This window comes from Tribolium castaneum, chromosome 3 (genome assembly GCF_031307605.1).
Source record: "Tribolium castaneum strain GA2 chromosome 3, icTriCast1.1, whole genome shotgun sequence".
Classification (NCBI taxonomy): Eukaryota; Metazoa; Arthropoda; class Insecta; order Coleoptera; family Tenebrionidae; genus Tribolium; species Tribolium castaneum.
The window spans coordinates 24,197,727-24,218,035 of NC_087396.1; the positions used below are offsets into that span (position 1 = coordinate 24,197,727).

Sequence of the window (20,309 nt, forward strand, 5' to 3'; positions counted from 1 at the left end):
TTATATGTGCATGCACACAACACTTCCAATTTTTTATTTATCTACATAACATGTTGGTTTAAATGCAGAAGTGCTTAAATTTTTCAAACACGATCTAATAGATTTCATAAATGCAGAAAAGTAATGTCTCCACAAGAATAATTCATCCCCGATACTACATTTAGCATCTCAGATTTCAACTAAGCTCTACCAGTAAACAAAAAAAAAACAATCATTCAATAACTCTGTTTTGTATCCTTAATATAATTATAACACTAACACAGGCACTAGTAATACAGATTCAATTAACAAATAGGTTTAAAAGCAACATCGCCCAAATTTTTCAAACACGAACTGACAAACTTTAAAATAACAGAAGAGTAATGTTTCATGTCTTGAACAACCATGTCCCCACAAGAGTAATTCATCCCTATTACTCTATTTAACATTTCTGCAGTTATTACTTTAGCTGAATTTGTCATGTCTACTTTAGCACGTTCTATATTTTCTAAAACACTATCAACACACTTTTCATTTTCGTAAGTTTTACATTCCCATAAACTCATTTTATTGCAGTTGTAGTGGAAATCGTAATCTAACAAAATCTTGTGCCAAGTTGAATACATCATTGCAGTTCCTGTCATTATTAAATGATCACCGCATTCTTTAAGCTGTTTCTTTAACTCTTCACCATATGTTTTCAATTCTTGGTCTGGACCAATTTCACAAGAAACAACATCTTCAATAACAGACTCAACATTGTCAAACAACGTTTTAATTATAGAGGTGACAGTTGCAATTTGATTTTGGATTTCTTGAGTGGCCGACACTTCCATCTCATGTACGTTATCACGAAGAAGAACAGACTGATTATACATTGATTCGCTAAGCTCACCCTGAACGTAAAAACTGAGATCATCCAACTCTTGTAACGCTTTTTCAGCATCTTCCATAGTGCTGCCAAAAGCGCTCTAAAATTTACAAGTGAAGAACATTTATGTATAAACAGAAAGTCCAGAAATACCTGTATTACGAGTAGAGACACACACAAATGCAGAATTGTCATTTCGTAAGTTGCTAAAGTAATTGTACCTAAGTACATAATAAGTCGTATATTTATAGAAAGCTAGTAGGTACAACTGATTGTACTAGATTAATTCTGTTCTTTGTTAAAAACAACTCTAAAAAACTGATTGCATTGTTCACGATATGATTACAATCTCTTCCAAAACTATGTTATTGGGACAATCAAAATTAGGAGTATCAAAACTTGATCACAATCTTCCCGCTATAAATTGCTGCAATTCGAAGGTCCTTTTACTTCTCTTAGAAACGTACACCCAACGTTTTTATACTTATTAAAGCAAAATGTTTGCAAGACTTTTGCTACTTTCTTACATTTGTATTTTTGCTGTGAGTAGAAATTTTTTTTTAGATTCTTTCAAAATTTAATTTTATAGGTGGTAGCAGATGGTCCACAGTCGCTTAAAACCGCTGAAGATGATGCAAATGCAGCTTTCCAGCAATATTCTAGAAACGCATCGCTCGAAACTAACTTTATTATTAATTTTTTAGACAAACATTATGACCATTCACTCAAATTAATGTACGAATTGAATCAAAAAATAGCTAAAACCGTCAATGAAAAATTAGATGCAACAATACGTGCAATACAGCATATTCAAGACGGTTTAATCTCGTTCAACATAACTACTTGCAGTTATGATTATTCCGCTTTAATTGAAAAAATGCGTGGTCCACTTCTAAACAGAACAGCTCAATGTGTTAATTTGTATAAAGAAGTTTACCGAACTGTACACAATAGTAGTTGTGTAGAAGCCTCGCTGCTTATGAACAATATGGTAGGCTGTCAGTCAAGAAGTTTGCAGCAGTGCAAATCATATCATAAAACTGACGACTGTTATCGTTTTCTAATTTCAAATTTCCAAAAAGCTGCAACTGTGATCACAGACGCTTATGGACTTATGAGGGTTAATACCGAAAATAAGTTTAATAGTGTTAGGCCACATTGTGAAGAGTTGACTAATTTTAAAATTTCGGTTTGGCCTGATTACTATTTGCAAACAGTTACTAAATGTGCTGACAATGAGCTTCGGAGTTTAAGACAGACGGCTTGTCCTTATGATGTTTCTTTAAATAAATAAAATTTTAATTTCTCTATGCTGTTAACAGTCTATTACAAATTACTACCTATCCTATGATAAAAATAATAAAATAAAATTCTTGTATATAAAAGAATAATTAGAAATAAATAAAAGAACTCATTTATTAAAAATGTTTTTTTTCCTTGGTTTTGTTACAGCTAATAATAAATCAATCAATAAAAAAATATTCGTATTGGTTCTTGGTCACATTGTAACCTATGTGAAATGTAAATAAAAGCCCGGTGGTTTTGGAAGCAATTAAACCGAATCTAATGTGGGTCTATCATCCCAGAATACTAATTTATTGTTGTTAACAGCTATAAAAGCACGCTTCGACTTCCCATTAATCACTAGTAACTTGTAAAATGCGGCGTTACCAAATTCTCTTAATTGTAATTTTTTTCAACATTTTATTCGACTCGACATTATCAGAAAATTACGTTTTAAAAGCTGCCAAAAATGTGCCCAGAATCGGTCGTAGTAACACCAACAAGAACACAAACATTGACGAAATGGGAAAGTTTTTTATGAAAGCTTCCAAATCGGTTCCTAGAATTGGTCGCAGAAATGAGGTAGGTACCTTAATCTACTTATATTTTTTACACATTTTTTTCAAAATTTCAGAATTTTGATTACGGACAACCTATCGTTAAAAGGGATGAAGGTGGGTTTGTTATCTCGTCATTACTTTTACATTATTGTAGTATTTTAGTACCAATTTGGTCTGATATAGCGGATCGGTTTGAGTATGACCCGGAAATTTTAACTTCACCCGAAATTTTGGAACAACTGGAAATGAGGGATGATCCGTCGGTTTATGAGTGGGAAAAAATTCGGACCAAACGCGACAGTCACAAACCGCACCCGAAATTCTATTACGTGATGTAGTCACATTATAACAATAATATGGTAACTTGCTTATAATTGTTCCATTTGTTAGTGGCGTGAAAAATGATAAGGTTTGACAATCATTAATCAGTTAAATTACCCTTAAATGCTTTGTGTATTTATTTGTAAACGGTGTATAAATAAATGTTGATTATAATTATTACATGTTTATTTACCCAGCTCTAGAAAAAAAAAGTTAAAAAAATATTTTTCTAATGTAGACAACCAAAAATACTCAAACCCTTCTAGTAGGCAATCAAATAAACTCAACTGATTTGACATTTTAACATAAGAACATAACCTCAACTTCTCCGTGACTTTTTTTAGTCTTTTTGTTATGAAAACCAGGTGATTTACTTCCAAAAGTGAGTTTATTATATTTAAAAACGCCAAGTTTATCAAGTTTGTGCTTAGGAACGATGGCTAAGGTGGAATACATCCCCCCAACATTCTCACTCCATAAATTTAACGGTGTCGTTTCGGAGCGAAAAATCATATACCAAGTGTTGAAAATGGTCGATTCTCTCCTAATATTCATCAACGACAAAGACAACATGCAGCTGAGCAGCATGTTTATGGCACTGCCGAACCGTTATGATAACCTACCTGTGGGGACACGCTTATTTGGAGATTTTATGGAGGAAGAAACCTCGAAAGGTATAGCTTTAAGAATTACAAAAAAACTGAATAAAACTGTATTCGTGAGCTGTAATATCGAGACAGACAGGACAATGTTGCCTTTAATAGAGAAACGGATTTATGAGGAGATTAAGGAGAGGCCTGAAGTGTTTTAATAAAGATTGAGATTTTTTGTACATTTATTTTTCATTCCTGATACCGGGTGACCATTAAAAACTGTGATTCTTGGCAACCTTGGTTGTCAGGGGTTTAATAAAAAGACTGATATTTTTGCACATTTATTTTCATTACTAATACAAAATTAATATAATTCTATTATAATAAATATCTCTGATACTCATAATAATTATAACTTTATATGTTGTCAATATGATGTAGATACTGGTGCTACTCTAAAAATTTGAAGTTGCCAATTCCACGTAGTTAAAAAATAATCAACGCCTAATTCTAAGACTTCGTCAAATGAACCGATGTTTACCAGTATTGTCCTTAAAAATCCAAACAGAATCAATATTTACATATATTTACAACAATGGCAGTTGTGAGCTATATTTTCCTAACGAATATTCGCAAAGAAACCTCTAAATCCATCACTTCTGCACGAAACAACTAAATAACGAACAGCAAATATGATAATGTAGATTGAATACGCTTCTGGGAATTCGTGGTGATTCTTCTTCTAATTTGACTTCTAGTTACTTCCTGGGGGAAAACCTAGGATTGACTGGCATGTGAGTGAAGCTGCGCAGCTCGTAGCTCATATCAATGCCGTGCGCTGTGGCCGTGTCCAGGTCACTTTTACGGAAAATTATCATCCGTATGTCGCTGTGCAGATAAATCTTTCCGGACTTGGAACTGATAAACCTGCCCAAAAACATATAAATTGCTTTTTTTACAAGTATTATTGTAATGGCACGAGATTACGTATGTATGCAAAATTTCAGTACGATTGGATAACAGTAAAACGAGTTATATGGTTTACCTCAAATGAACGAGATAGCGCAGCCACTTAGGCCCCCATTCCGCGTTCGCCTCCTTGTAATTGGTGGGCATGTAGAGCGTCCTTTGCCGGATGAACGTCTGAGAGTTGGGCGGCATGTCGCTGAGATCGTACATGATAACAAACATTTTTACAACAGTCCCTAAAGGGTTGAACAGCGTGACTTGAACGGTGCCTGTCTTTGGGACGTTGTAGCCCTTTTTGCCTAAATTAATGTGGCCCTGTAAAGTGTGATTTTGCGTTAAGTTATTCAAGTTTGTTGGGGTTTGGTTGTACCAGGTATGGAGACGAAACTTTGTCGTTATCACCCAAAGTGTAAAAAAATACAGTAACAGGAACAACTAGATGTTTAGGAACGAAAGAACCACTGGCCCCTAATTCAGCGGTGAAGCCATGGACGGTTGACACTGGCTCGAGACGGCCGTTTAAAACCGACTCTTCGAAACTTCCTGGAACAACAAACAATTGGGGAATTTAGTTGCGCGCCATGGCTTTGGAGGGGGCAGTGGCCTGACCTGACCTGACTTGACCAAGTGACAACGACTTTGTTATTATTTTTTTTGTTATTAATAAATTATCAAAAACCAATTATATGAGTTGTTTAACGTTACATAAAATAATAAAGCTTTGAAGAAATGCAAAATGTAGGTAAAAATTGTCAATAAAATATTGCTTACCAGATCCCTATTCGACTCAATTTCACCAAAGCAGGAAGACTAATTGGAGCCCCTTGTCCAATTTTTTTTTAGATAGTGAACAATACTAAATTTTTATCCTTTGCCATTTCTGAAGTTTTTTCACATTTTTTTTAACTAAAAAACGCTAACTTATTCTGAATTTTACCGAGAAATTACGAAATTTAGAGCAATTGTTTTGTGAAATTTCGTCAAAAATAAGCCGAAAAATTGCCATTTTCGGGCGCTTATCACATTTTTGAGCTAGAAACTTAGTTTATTTCATAAAAATTTGGTCGAGACTGACATTAGTTTTGCTTGTACTTGCATTTTAACCACGTTTTTTTTAATAAATCGAGAAATCATTAAAGTGGTTCCAAAAATTGCCTATTTGTTTTCTTTTTGAGAAACGCAATTATTTTTTGAAATTTCGTCATAAATAAACTGAAGAAACACCGAAGAGTGCTTACTTTTTCACTTTTTCGGGCGTTTAACCCTAATTTTTTATTTTTATGAGAAAAACTTAACTTTTCCGGGAGCATAATCACGTAAACCGATCAAAAATTTTACTCACAATTTTGTTGAACCCGAGAAAAATAAAATTGGGATATCTCTGGCCTACTAAAGTAGAAACAATATGAAGTGATTTTAAAAACAAGGAAGTGAATAAATATGCAGATTGATTTTTTTTTTAAAATACTTTATTATGGTGTGACAAATGGGCAAAGTTTTCTGTTACGCCATAACTCGGAAATGTTGCATTGTAAGCCTTTTTCCAGTTGGGGATGAATTAGATCAATTTGTAACGAAAAAATAAATAAGTAAATGTTTACGAAAACAAAAAATCTTCGGCGGTTGACATCACACACAGGAATATTTAAAAAATTCGTAAAAAATGTGGACGTAACAGAAGTACAACACCAACCTAACAAGTTAGCTGCATGCCCTTTCCTTCGGTACTTAACGGGTGACAATTCCCGTTTCGGAACGGTGTTAGTTTCGGGACTGCAAGGCGACACAATACTACCATCACTCTCACTATCCTCATCCGTCGAAAAACTGGTCGGAAATAAAGCGCTGCGAAAACACAACACGTCTAAATTCTGAAACCAAAAACCACCCTCACCTTTTGATCGCTGAAACCGAATTTATACTGGAGTCGAAATCAAAGCACGACTTTCCTCTCCGGACAGGCGCTGGACTGCTAGTCAGCGGCAAGCCAGTCCTTGAATGGAAAACCATCGACGCTGCATTATCCAGATCTTTGCGAAACTTTGCCTGTTCGAACGCTGACGGTATTTCAGCCTCGCTCTTTCCAACCTCATCGTCCAGTGTCAGCTTTTTCCTCATCCCTTTTATTGCATGTTCGATGTTTGTGGCAACATCAGTTTTGTGTCTCGCTTTGGGACTATCACAAGTTTCTACAACTATGTCATATTTGCTTTGACCCTTAATACTAGAAATATCACGTTCGCTCGTATCACAATCATTCCGTTCGGTTTGAACACAGTTTTCATCACATCTTCGCTCGTTTGTACTTTTCAAAGCGCTCCGCTCGATCGCGTCCAGCAGGAGCTGGCCCTTGTCTTGCACCTTGAGATCATTTTTATGGCTGTTGAGGAGGTTCTTCTCCTGGTAGGTGTTCGCCTTGTGCACGTCCACCGTCAGCTTCGGCCTGGAGGTGGACGGGTGCGGTTTCTTGAACCTCGTGATTTTAATCGCCCTTTGACTCTTCACATTCTCAACTTCTTCGAAGTCTTCGCAGCGGTGTTTGCCCTTGAGGGTGCACACGGTGTGCATGCGGTCGTCCACTAGACTACTCCCTTCGTGGATTTTCTTCAAGCACGCGAATTCGGGCAAAGCTGACATCCGTGGTAGGCTGAAGAAGGAAACAGTGGCTGTGAACCCGTTCCCAATATCTGTGAGCGGGAATTCGTGTTTGACGGCTGATTGTGTGAACTGCGACGATTCGAACGTCTCTCCCGGCAATGTCAGACGGTACCGGAGGTTCTTGTCGGTTATTTTAATTGGACTGTTCTCGTCCTGGACTGTTAGCCAGGCCGTGAGCTGGGAAAAATACAATTGGGACCGGATTGCGTTCATCAGTTGGACAAAATTGAAAAACAGTGGTTCGGCACTTCTGCAAAACGATTTGTTTTGGGTGAGAAGTGCTTTTTTTTGTGTTACTACCTTCGATGGTTGATGCTGAAATACCACTTTTCCAAGAGAAAATCGTCGTCGTATGTTTCGGGTGATTTTATAGTCACGTTATTTTTACAAGGACAAGTCAGAAGCACTTCCAAACAAACAGGAATGTTTTTCTTCCATAGATCCAAAACCTCCAAACGCACATTTTCGTAGGTTGAGCACTAGAATACAAGTGGTTAGGCCAGCGCAAAAAAATAGCGTAAACGGGGTTTAGCTTTTTTGAACAAGAAATTTATTGTAAACAAAAATACACATTAAACAACTTATTTTGCATCAACCGAATAATTTCTGTCCAATGTAAAAATACAATAAATCTAGCACCGTATGTGGCATTCAATATTTTCATATTCCCCAACTAATAAAGCTAAATCGATTACCGAAACCTGAGCATAATTAACACTCTGCTAGTGCACCACATAAAGAACGCTTCATGACGCAAAGTAGACGTTAAAAACGTTTATTAGCGTAAAGTTTGTGGTTTATTGAAAGTTAGAAACATTTTTCTAGCTGATGGAAATATTACGTCAAACAAACACGCAAGTCTCCATTGATCACAATGATTGAAACAATTTTGTTAATGCCAAATACTTACTAATAGATTGGATAGGTCGCACCTATGCTCTCTCGCTGTCTTGTTTAAGGGACAATGCGGCCCTTCATAGAAGCCCTTCGTTTTGCTGCTCAGCTTGCCCGGAATTCGACCTTCCGTCACCAAAGCAGCAATCGCCACCAAAACCTCTCCTCCATCCTTGCCGCTAATCTCACTATCAAAGCTCGCGCTATGCATCTGCAAAAAACAAACCGATCAAATCTTGTACCCTAGATAAAAAATGGCAAGGTCAAGTGGTTTTTTGCGTAATCATTACGCCAGAAATAGGACAGTAATAATAATAAAAGTCCAGTTCTCGATCAAGCCAAAAGCGGGAACTCATTGTGTTTTGGTTATTATTCAGGAAAAAAAACGAAATCAATACGGAAGAGGAAACGGAGAAAGGAGGTTGGAGAAAGTGATAAAAATCCGAACATTAATTATTGCTTCTAGTAACAATTACAATTCTTTTTGAATGAAGGTTAGATCCCATCTTTGTGCAAAAATTAGAAAGCACATTTATCCCGGATAATTGGTCGGTTTTTTCCGGCGCGGAATTAGCATACTGTTTAGAAATGTTTGTTTTGGTGTTCAGGGTCAGACGTGTTTCCACAGCCCCACCACTTCTCAATTTGCAAAAATTTCAATTCAGTCAAGTTTCCATTTATAATTATTCGATTAATGAATTAATTTTGTAGTTATATTTTGTCTAGACGAATACACGAGAACTTTTTGCAGCAAAAAAGGTCAAGTCGCACTTTGTTCAACGTTTATTTATCTTATCAGTGCCAACAGCTCTAGTTGTAAATTAGTTTAGGTCTGCTTTGTTCAAACTAAACACATTCATTAAAAATATAAATATAAAAAATTGCAGCAAAAATTTAATTATTTTAGCGCTTTTTCTAGCTAGAAACCTATTTATTTCCAAATCACCAAACTTGACCAAGTTAGACCAAAAATTTTTCTGCATTTTTCGAATTTCGAATTTTTTAAACACGTTTTTGAGATAAAAACCAAGTTTTTTGGCAAAATTTTGGTAAGGGTAGGTGAAAATTAGATTATTTCAATCAGCCTTCAACTAAAGATTTATTTATTGTTCAAGAATCAACAACCAATTTTGGTCAAAAGTAATGTTATTTCTGCCTTTCTTGAGCACGTTTTAGAGCTAAAATCTCTTTTTTCTTGAGATTTCTTGATACAGTAAAGGAATTATCTATCAAAATTTTGTAAAAAAATCTACTTTCGATTTTTTGAGTTTTTGTGATAAGTACTAAGTTTTTCTAGAAAAAAAATGCAAAAATCTTGTGTAAGCAGATTATATGAACCAGCGATTCTATTATTGTCCAAGAACCAATTTTAATCAAAAGTAAAGTCATTTCTGCCTTACTTAAACTTTTAAGTACGTTTTAGAACTAAAAATCTCAGTTTTTTTCTTGAGAAAGACCAGTTTTTCAGCCAGAAATGCACAAAATTTCGTTACAAACAGAAAACAATAACAAAATAATTGTATTTATTAAACTGTTATATTATTTTTTTTATAAATTAATGAATATTATAAGCTCAATAAATGATCCAGAGGAAGGCACACGAATTCAGTTATTAAAATCGCCTTTGGGAAATCTCCCATAATCCCCTTGGAATAATCCCCTTCGTAAAAACACCATTATGTAAATTTGAACATGAAAATCGCTTTCAAATTCATAAACGTGTAAAAATGGATAAAACATCATCTAGCTTAAACTGATAAGAATTGTCTCTCTTGAAGCCCATCAGCGATAACTAAATAATTTTTCCAAAGCAGGTGATTAGAGTATGGACATTGTACAGATAACCGAAAATCGATATAAACACCCTCATGTTTTCCAGTAACCATCACCTGATGATAACCAATCGCAAAGATGTTTTGACTCGTCTTATCAACCAACGTTTATTAACACTGTTTACAAACCTCCGTACAACAAAATAAATAAATAAAAAAAAACGATAATAGCAATCGGTTCCCTGTTTACAAAACAGAAACATGTCTCCTTTATTTGCCAACCAATCAATCCCGGAGTTACACTTTATAAGACCAGCAATAGAGGGCGCCTCTTAAAGCTCCCAACCAGCTGATTATCCCATTCCCCATGACGTCGATACAGCGACTCGCCTTCTGATTGGTCAATCCCACCTTCCTGTTTATAAATACCACGTTGCCACACGCACAGCTGATCGCTATAACCAGCTGATGGGTAGTCCCGTGTCGAAATCAAGGTTGGCATGGCACGTGCGGCCTTTGTTTTAAAAACACACTGCGCAAAATCACCTAATACGATCTCAAGGAAATCGGGCGCATTATTTTATTACACCACTTTCTTTACATATCAAGGTGGTGGGTAAAAAATTATTATTATTGCGTAATGATTCGCAAGAGGACTATTCGAAGGTCGAGCAGGACTTTCAACTTGGATCCTGGAGGTGGTGGTGTTAATGGCCTCACTTTTAACCGACTATTTGCATATTCATTCGTTCGGAAATTATTAAGGCGACTGTTTTGGATCTGATAAGGTCTGGGGTGGCCAAATAATAAATTTGCAATTCTAAACTATAATCATTATTGCAAACCAAATACGGATGAGATTTCATTAACAAAAAAAGGGCCACCTTATAACAGCATTTTTTCGGGTTAAATAGAGCTTTCGAAATGTATTTCCTGAATGAAATAGTGGAGCTTTTATTTCAGTTTCATTAAAGCTCTGAGCTTCGCTTCAGGCTTCAATATTAAAACTTAACGCATGTTTAATCTGAATAACTATTTTATTTTTGGCTCCAGTATCGACGAAAAATTACCAAAAAAAAATTAAACGTTGATGTCGAATTTTATTTAATTAAAAAAATTTAGTTCAAATTGGGTTATATCATTCCTCTATGTACCGTAGTATGCGCTAGAATAAAACTTTTTCTTTTAGGACTTTTAGTTTTTATTTTTTTCTTATTTTTGAATTTTTTAGCATATTTTTCAGCCAGAAATGTATTTCTTTGCAAAATTATAAATAATTTTACTTCTGGTTTCAGTATCAATGAAAAATTACCAAAAAAATCAGAATGTCGATGCCCAGACATCTGTAGTGTGAGAAGTATCGATAATTTTATTTAAAAAAAATATGAGGTCAAATTGTGTTAATTTAGTGACAATAGAAATACATATTATTACTAATCTTATTTTTTGTAACTGACCGGAACAGGGAATTATTTATTGAAAACATTTTAGATAAAGACGTTATAAAATGTTTTGGCAAAGTGTGACAGAGCTTGGAAACAGCTATCACACCGAATTCCTGCAAATAGGAGTGACTTTGGTTATTACTTTCCTTTACTTATTGCGATAAGATATGGAAATGTTTCCTAAATTTGCATTTTAATAATTAATACGTTTTTATTTGTAATATTTTTGCCGTTTCTGATTTTTTTTAAATAAATTAAACGCAAATCCGTTATCAAACTCCCATATAATCTATTATCCACGGTCAGTAACGATTCCAAGACTTGCGAAATCGCCAATTTATGCCACAGCAGGTCAATAAAAACGATTTTTACACCTGATCAAGGTCCCTAACGGTGAAGCTCGAAACCGGTCGAAAAGTAACTTTCGCCTAAAATGTCAAAACTTTTCGACATTTCCTGCGATATTGATCAGCCCTATGGAGAAAAAATGCGAGAGTGCGCATCAGACCGAAATTTTCTATTTTCAATGATTACTTCAAGTGAAAGGAACGCAGTAATTACCGAAAATGGCAAAGCGATTTCACTCCAACCAACACCGAGTCGAATTATTAAATTTGGCAATTTGACGTTGTGAAACAACGTTGCCAGAATTATTTTAGCTAAGTTCGCATCTTGCATTTTTTTATAATTAATTGGGCTGAACCCAATGCGTATTTCACTCGTAATTAGCTAATTTAGATTAGTTGATTCCGGACGCGTAATTGATTAAATTGAATCGTGCAGGATTTCGTAACAATTTTGATAATGGAAGCCAGCAGATTATTAATCTTGTTGGAAATGTTCAAATGCAAATTAAAATGTTAGACAGTAATAATTACTGCGACTTTTTTAATTCATTAATCTTGATAAAAAATATTTATAAACGGATGTTAAAGCTCAAATACAGGGTTAGTCTATTAAAATATATTTTCACTATATCTTAAAAACTAATAATCGCACAGGATTCAAAGTTTGCTATTAAAAACCTGCCTGTGTTAATTATTAATTTAGGAAAAATCACATGCATCGAGAAAAATAAGACTAACCCTGTATATGTGTGACAAATGACGACAATGACTTACAATTTAAAAAAAACTCAAAAAAGACACAATACACCTGTCGATCTTTTAAATTTAAGTATCAGTTGTTTCGTTGCTCTGCAAAAGGTCTTAAGCAATAAAAACATGACTTTCTTATTAAGCAACAGAGTGAATAATAATACGCTGAGAACAATAATAAAATTTCGTGTATTATTGTGCTTGAAAATTATACCTTTGAACAGTGGTAGAGTTTGAGAAAAAATGGTTCACTTATCGTACTATTCAATCAAATTTGAAAAGTGTCCAACAATATATTTCGGTGTGAACGCTGATAGATCAATAGATTATGAACACTTTACTATTTACTCCTTGCTAGCATTATTACCGCCGACATTGACCCAGGCTTGGGGTCAGATCGGCTGCTTCAAACAATTTTTTTGTCATAAAAAATCGGTAAAAAAGCCGGACGTCGTTAGTGAGACCACACTATAAACTCACGTTTGCTTTTGAAGCAGGTTAACGCAGCGAACATACAAAGCAAAGTTCAGTGGGGTCGTTAAAGTGCCTTTATATTCCCGATCTGTTATCACGTAAAAAATCCAACTAAAATAATGTGCAAGAAAAAACTTACAATTTTCAGACCAAATCTGAAGTTTGGGTAAAGTCTGTTTAGCGACTGACTCTGAATTAATCGCCAAAATAAAGGTAACTTCTGATTGGAGAGAGACAGTAAAGTGTCCCATGTGTTCATGGAGGCGCATGAGCCAATTGGGCGCATGTCTGACCATTTTTTTACAAAGCTTAATTTCGACATTTTTTGCAATCAGTAACATTATTGATCGTTTTAAATCCATTAAAAGCTAATTTTATGTTAATTCTAAGTTTCACTGTACCGATAAAAATTAACGACGAATTAATTGATTTAGTACAAGTGGTGAAATAATTCAAATTTGCATATATTTTTTTACTTTACAACGTAGAAAACAATCCAATATCTGGCGATAACAAACCGCAGGAACCTGATAATGAAATGAACGAAAAACGCTCACTTTCAAGTTCCTCGACCCGAAAAGCCACCAGCTAAGAAATCTCGTTTTACCGAAAAGGTCTTTGAAACAAAAACCGTTAAGAGGATCTTAGAACAACGTCCAAATTAGTAACACTGCGACAAAAAACGTCCCCAATTCGTTCAAATGGCGGAGAAACTTCTCAGAAAAGAAAAATATTCAATACAACACACAAAGTTCGCTTGAAATTTTGATGAGTTGGGTCGATAGTGCATATTCGTCGACTTTCCCGCAAAATTAATCCCACAATTAAATAGTCGTTCGGAGTATTGGGCGTTATTATTACGTTCCGGGTCAATTATTAGAACAATGGTTATCCTTGACTTGCATTCCTGCAGCAAGTAACATCCTAACGTGTCAGTCTCATCCGGTTTGCTTTTTCTTTGTAGCTGGAAAATTTCGTTCCAGTTTTTCTCGAGGCCGATAGTTTGCGGTATGTCTGAGTCAATGACTCGGCTTTCCTCTGTGCAATCGTAAAATATCGTTCGTGCAATGCCCTTCGGGTCCTGAAAATCAGTCTGGAAACGTCTGGTCGTTCCCCCATTGCAGGGGAGATGTTGAACCCGCCAGACTAGACGGTCGGGTCAAAACTCCGAGGGCATTCACTACTACACACCCATGCGCTGGGGGGCCGTTTTTTCATGAATCATCCGACCAGGAAAGGCGATGGGACGGGAAAATTTAAACTAAATACAGTGGAACCTTGCCACAAAAAATTCCAGTTATCGAGGTTTAGTGAAAAATCAACAAATCAGTGCAAAAGTCCGCAAATTAGGTCGAAAAAAACATATCCTTCAAGCGTTTTAGCACTTTTTTCAATTTGGAACTCTAATTTTTCACCAAATTTTCAGTTCGAAATTCTCAATTTCGAGAAAATCTGGAAAAATTTGACAGTGTCCGAAAATCTCAATTTTAAAATGACTGTTTTACCGTTTTTTATGCTTTTCAGTACGTTGTTGTCTCAAAAACTCGAAATTTTTGCCGAATTTACTCATAAATCTCCTAAAATATTACCAAATTTGTGTTTTTTTTGTCAAAAATTATAAAAAAAATCTAAACTATCCTCAAATTTGGCCGTTTTTGCTACTAAATTAAGTTATATTAGGTATATTATATTGTACCATTTGTTAACTTTTTCAAAGTTCCATTTCATTTTATTTCGCAAAATTCAAAATCAAAAAGTACCAAATTTGGTCGAAATTTACTATTTTTTTTCGTTTTCGAACCGTTTCAGCACTTTTTCAGCCTGAAACACAAATATTTTGAAAAATTTCGTCCAAAATTCTATGAATCGTTGTTCATTTTTAAAATAGAAAGTCATTTATTTCCCTAAATTATCAAAAAAACACCAAAAAGTTCACACTTGCCGTAGACTTTACAGGCCAGAAGCAACACATTTTTGTTTGAGTTTTTCTTGAAAATTTTAGACTATTATTAGACAAAATTTTATAAAAAAATATAAACTTGTTAAATTAATGTTTTTTGGTAATCAGTGCCTTAGATAATCGATGACATATGTGTTTTAGAAAAAAATTGAGTGCTGATCAGTGTTATTTAATGTGCGCATTGTTTTCAAGTACTAATGTAACATTTATCGGCACTTTCTTCCGTTTCCTCTCAAATTTAATTTCGGTTATCAATGTTATCAATTATCGTTGTTATGAACTGTCATATTAATCGTTAGAGATTAACATCCTATTTTTTCACTTTCAAATGCATTTTTAAACGAATGAAATTAAAATCGCAATTTATAAATTCCTTAACATTCAGCTCAGAATCGAACTCCGATAGCATCAGAAAATGGATTGGCAATCCCCAATCCATCAGTATTTTTTCATCGCATTACGTAGGCTTTACGAATTGATACTCCATTTACCGACTTTCTATTTAATTTATTCAACCGAAACATACTTTATTCACGTCCATCAAGGGTTATAGCGCTTTTGCTTCAAATATTTAACACGGTTTCATTGCAAAATTGATGCCTTTTGGACCACTCATTTCAAACTTTTTCATTAGACATGACAGACAACAGTTAAAAAATAATTATAACAATTGGTGTCAAATTAATAAAGGTTCTAGAAGACTGAAATGTGAAGTTCAAGGCTGATTGTTGTGTAAACAATCGTTTATTTTACTTCATTGTATTGAGGGAATCACATGTGGTTGGTGGCCACCAAGGTTCCCAAAGTTGAAACCTATTGGAATTTTTTTTGACAAGGTTTTTTTGTCGCAAAAATTGGCAAGCTGCTAACGCAATAACATAAATAAATTATAATAAATTAGAAAAAGAGGTGACGAAGGTAAACACATTAACCGAATAATGTTGACAAGTTGTGTTATCTGGAAAAATTGGCAAGGTGAAACGTAACCCTATTACACAAGCCGTTAAAATCGTCAACCGAAAAATGGTAATCAAAGTTCAAGCCACAGGAAGCCGTCTGCGATGAAAATAACCTTCTAAAATGCTATTTTCTGGAGAATTCGTCCGCTGCTATTTATTCCCTGCACACATAATTAATTTCCACGATGCCCTTGTACGTATCTAAACAATAAAAATTCCGCTCTTAAAATTGTTAACGAATGCAAGTCTGCGAATTTGCATACATGCGGTCCGACCCGCATCTATTTTCGTGTGCAGCTCTTTTATAAAGAAAAGGAAGTTTCAATTTAAACGAACATGGCACAGGTCCAGAAACTAGTTAAAAGTGCGATTCACGCCAAATAAGGATACACGTGAATCCTTCAGGCATCAGACAAAAGCGGGGTCGTCGATCGCGGGTATTTTTGGCAGATTGAGTGCGTCAAAAATGAGAAAAGAGCACTTGTTGACGGACGGCGATGTAAACGACCGTGCGATTGTGATTTTCAGAGGAAAAAATCAAATTAGAATTGAGTCGAAAAATACGTAATAATATCTAAATGCTTTCTCTTATCGCTCAGATGCGAAGAGCAGCGACCCTGTCTAATTTACTTTCATTAAACTTAGTTAAGAAAATGGTGCCGGGATTGTGAAATAGGCTCGAAAACAACTCGACGGAATGTTGGAAATTGAGAAATCGGGAAAATAGTGGCGGGAAGAAGACTTGGAATAATTAAACTGGAATAGAACTGCAGGCCATTTGCCAGAAAACTTGCAAGATTCTACGACCTCCTCCTACTCAAGCAAAATATTTAGCTCATTTCGAGTCCGTTGGTAATTTACGTTCATTATCTTAATTATCACAGTCACTGCTGGATAGACTATGTCCACACTCTAATTATTTTTTTTTTCATATTCCGGAGCAAATTGCTGCTAAAGATAAGATTTAATAATCACTACACTGCCTTTCATTATTATTTCAAACAAATAAAATTACGTGTTCTTAACCAAGTGGTACGTAATGATTCTGTTCCCAGGACTACGAAAGCATAATTCACAAAAGTGGGAACTGGGTATCCTTTGCAAGTAGTACACTACATTTTTTCTATGACACATAAAATTTAAAAAATCAGTATTTAATTAGATAATAAGCACAGACAAATGAATTTTTTTGAACAGGAAGGAAATATTCACACAGACAAGGAAGGAAAGTGTGAAAAGGAGGAAAAAAATGAGAAACATGTTTTAAACATGAGAAAATCCCTGGTTTCGAACTGGATTCTGCCTAACTACGGATATCTAAAGGTTAGGATATGTAACAACGTATAAATAAAACGTTCCCGTCTTCGATAGTTCAGTTATTGTCGCCAGAGAGCGCAGTTGTTCCATTGCCATCTAAGTTTTCAGAGCAATGAATTTGAAAAAATGGCTGTATTTCTATAACGGTTAACACCTAGCAAACCAAAAAATACAGGCAGATAGAGCATTAAATTCTCAATAGTAACACATAAACATAAGGCAGAAATTTTATCGTAAACTATGTTTAAAAAAATTTCAAACTTCTACCAATTTGCACTCTGTCCCATATTTTTCAAAACGCTGCGAATACGGTTATAGGTAGAAGAAAAATGTAGGAAAAAAGTTGTAGATAATTAAATTTCCTACAAAAAAGTCAGCGAGACCATGTCCCTATCTTCAACCATTTAGGGCCCAAAGTCGTTGCCGGATTTTTCAGTTACTTTGAAATTATTAATAAACTGGGAGTGATCGAGTGAAGCATAAATATCACCTTCGGTGGTAAAAGAAAATTCGCATTGACTTGCATAAATGTTTCACGTTTTGAAGGTCGTAATGACTACCTCAGACTTTACCTTATTTACCTTTCGATGAGTCAAGTAATTTCATATGAAACAACATTCATCCACCGAATCAAAGTATACGAATTAGTCACTCCCCGAATTACCTTTATACCAGTTGAGAAAATTAAAAAAAACAATGTAATAAGGGTATTCCAACAGTTTGAATTAATGGTGAACATGACATACAATATGTGAAACAGTGTTATCTCCACGGTCTGTTGCCCGCCTACAAAATGTAAATTTTTCAATTACTCAAGCAAGTCCTCATTTTTATTGAAATCCACCATGAAATTAAGAGCAGCAAAGTCAAGACCATCATTCTCACTCAGGCCAATAATAATTCGCCATCTAATTAGTTTTTTACGCTCCTTTCAAACATCAAAATCAAAAAAACCCACGCAATAATTAGACAAATGGAAAGTTCATCCATCCACGAGTTACGTCACAGCGGAAATAATATAACGGAGTACATATTCATCAATGTTCCTGGGGCGTAGGTAACGCAAAATTACAATTACCTTTGTTGCAAAACACCAAACCGATCGAACGTGCCCTTAATGTCAGCCACGTTGCTTTGACCTAAAAAGTACAAACTGAACCGCTTGCAGCGCAATGACACAATTCACCGTTACTTTTGTGACTTTCGAGCTTTCCCTTGTTTTAATCGCTCAGAATTAACCAAAATTCGATTTTTTTTCAACTAATTTAGGTGGTGATGTAACGCATGCGCTAGTTATGGCGTATCTAAATTTACTAAACACATCTTTTATTGTGTTAGTTCTAGTTTATGATAATTGCATTAATTTTGTGCCAGATGGTGAGACACAGCCCTTTACCATAAACAGACAGTGTGGGGTTTTGTCACTTTCTAGCGGCCTTCAACATGGAAATTGTTTGATTCTCTTGGATATTTTATCGTATTGTTGAAAGGATTTCTACTGCTTGGTACACTTGGAGCATTATTATTCCACTTACATAATAATTGTGCAAGTGGACTTTTATTAAGTTTGTCATAAAGGCGTTCGTTATGGTCTAGTTAAACACGTTTATTATTCATTTAGTTAATTTTTAAACACACGTTTGTATGCCAAATTACTTTTGTGTTCGAGTTATCGAAGTTCCACTGTATTTAAAATAAATATAAACCAATTATATCACTCAAAAATTCAATTCATAACTGATAGGACATTCTTGTTTTGTGTTATTAAGTTTGTTCATATTTTCAAATAGCAATGTTTTCAGCAACCTTTATGTAGCCAATTGTTTGTTATTGTTTCACTGTGTGCAAACAATGTGCTAAGGTAAGCTATCAAAGCAACGAAATCGAAACCAAAAATATAAAACAATGATTGCGATCAATTTTTACGATTACATAAATGTTTATCAATAGTATTTCGCAAACTTTGACCACTTACACACTCGCAAGTTGATTTTTGTGGTCTAATTTTATTCCAGCAGAATTTTTTAATTTGTATTGTCACCCTTATTTATTTTTATTTATCGTGTCTTGTCTCTTTTAGATTGCCATCATCAAGTTCAAAAACTAATAAAGATGTTTCAATTAATCTATTATTGCATTGTTAGCGAACAAAACACCATCAATATGCCACTTAAATTAGAAAACTGAAAGTTTAACGACTTGTGCTTTTATTGATTTAACGGAAAATTCCCAGAGCCCGAAAGGAAATTCCTCGAAAAGCTGTGGTGAAATTCGTGAATCACAATCTAATTTTAATGTTACACATGCGATCAATTAAATTTCGGATCAGAGTGGCCCGTGATTAGGTTGGCAACAGTGTCCACATTTTTGATACAACGTTGCCAACCCAATTTTAAGTCACAGGCAACTTTGATTAATTAAGCCCACGTTCCGCAATAACCATAAATGAAAGTAAGTTAAACAAAACGCTATTATTCCAAAGAACTTACATAAAAATAAATAACTTTCACTTCACTTGATTTTTTATTTTTTCGATTTTTTTACGTGTACCAGTGGCCCATAAAAAGCGTAACCGTTGCGAACATATGTCTTAATTAGGCCACTGTATGCAAATCAGTGTCGCCACTTAACGGGAAATCTAAACCGACTTCCTTCGAGACAAAACGCAAAAGGGCATTAAACTTGCCCATTTATTTATAAATCCCTGCGACAAAATGGCATCCGATCGCATGTAACTACAGGAAAAATACATAATTTTGTCTAATTACCTTTGTGTTGCACTCCAATCTCTTCACAAATTACACGTATGCTAAATAACCACACTGTAGTAAAACTTTTTTAGTCTTTTTGTACACATTTTGCGTTTTTTCGCTAAGTTTCTCAGACAATGCACTTGCAAAGCCTACTTTGTTGTGGTACGTTGACAGCTCGCAGGTTCGCCTGAAACTAGTCAGCTGTTTGTCAAGTTAGCCTTGGCCAAGTGGGCGGGGAGGGGGCAAACGTGTGCGCAATTGGCGCCAATTTCAAATAATTCATCATTTATTACGGTTTTTATTCCCGGAAGCAATTATAAATAATTGGCCTATTGTTCGCCGAATTTATTGACTATTCCCGCACCCACTTATTATGATTTCTATCTTAATTTATTTAGGGATG

The 20,309-nt window shown here is 35.0% G+C and overlaps 2 protein-coding genes and 1 long non-coding RNA gene across 4 annotated transcripts; 1 reads left to right on the top strand and 2 right to left on the bottom strand.

The window, feature by feature from the left end:
• Nucleotides 1-223: 223 nt before the first annotated feature.
• LOC135265732 (uncharacterized) lies at nucleotides 224-1,181 on the bottom strand. The gene is made up of 2 exons (XR_010333545.1): nucleotides 1,004-1,181; nucleotides 224-950 (listed from the first exon to the last, which is right to left on the bottom strand). It is a non-coding gene; the product is annotated as an uncharacterized LOC135265732 (long non-coding RNA).
• A 1,179-nt stretch (nucleotides 1,182-2,360) lies between these two features.
• On the top strand, nucleotides 2,361-3,192 carry LOC100337636 (ecdysis triggering hormone). The gene is made up of 3 exons (XM_008196841.3): nucleotides 2,361-2,716; nucleotides 2,769-2,808; nucleotides 2,857-3,192. Exons 1-3 carry the CDS (start codon nucleotides 2,510-2,512, stop codon nucleotides 3,030-3,032), a joined length of 423 nt encoding a protein of 140 aa, XP_008195063.3. The 5' UTR covers nucleotides 2,361-2,509; the 3' UTR covers nucleotides 3,033-3,192.
• Nucleotides 3,193-3,936: 744 nt separating this feature from the next.
• atos (atossa) lies at nucleotides 3,937-20,107 on the bottom strand. 2 transcript variants are annotated; one of them, XM_015981221.2, is made up of 8 exons: nucleotides 19,922-20,107; nucleotides 8,146-8,340; nucleotides 7,536-7,714; nucleotides 6,472-7,485; nucleotides 6,271-6,422; nucleotides 4,948-5,120; nucleotides 4,654-4,892; nucleotides 3,937-4,535 (listed from the first exon to the last, which is right to left on the bottom strand). In XM_015981221.2, the coding sequence occupies exons 2-8, from the start codon at nucleotides 8,338-8,340 to the stop codon at nucleotides 4,367-4,369; spliced, it is 2,121 nt and encodes a 706-aa protein (XP_015836707.2). In that variant the 5' UTR covers nucleotides 19,922-20,107; the 3' UTR covers nucleotides 3,937-4,366. The 2 variants fall into 2 exon arrangements, with proteins under 2 accessions (XP_015836707.2, XP_008195164.3); XM_008196942.3 differs by lacking the exon at nucleotides 19,922-20,107 and adding an exon at nucleotides 13,057-13,218.
• Between the last annotated feature and the right edge of the window lie 202 nt (nucleotides 20,108-20,309).

Bases quoted from the DNA above. Each gene is read 5' to 3' on its own strand.
- atos (XM_008196942.3), bottom strand. From the start codon at position 13,203: ATGCGCCCAATTGGCTCATGCGCCTCCATGAACACATGGGACACTTTA. The intron at 4,893-4,947 runs GTACAACCAAAC...CACACTTTACAG, and splicing joins AAGTTTCGTCTCCATACCTG to GGCCACATTAATTTAGGCAA. The intron at 4,536-4,653 runs GTAAACCATATA...GTTTTTGGGCAG, and splicing joins CGCTATCTCGTTCATTTGAG to GTTTATCAGTTCCAAGTCCG.
- LOC100337636 (XM_008196841.3), top strand. From the start codon at position 2,510: ATGCGGCGTTACCAAATTCTCTTAATTGTAATTTTTTTCAACATTTTA. The intron at 2,717-2,768 runs GTAGGTACCTTA...TCAAAATTTCAG, and splicing joins GAATTGGTCGCAGAAATGAG to AATTTTGATTACGGACAACC. The intron at 2,809-2,856 runs GTGGGTTTGTTA...GTAGTATTTTAG, and splicing joins TATCGTTAAAAGGGATGAAG to TACCAATTTGGTCTGATATA.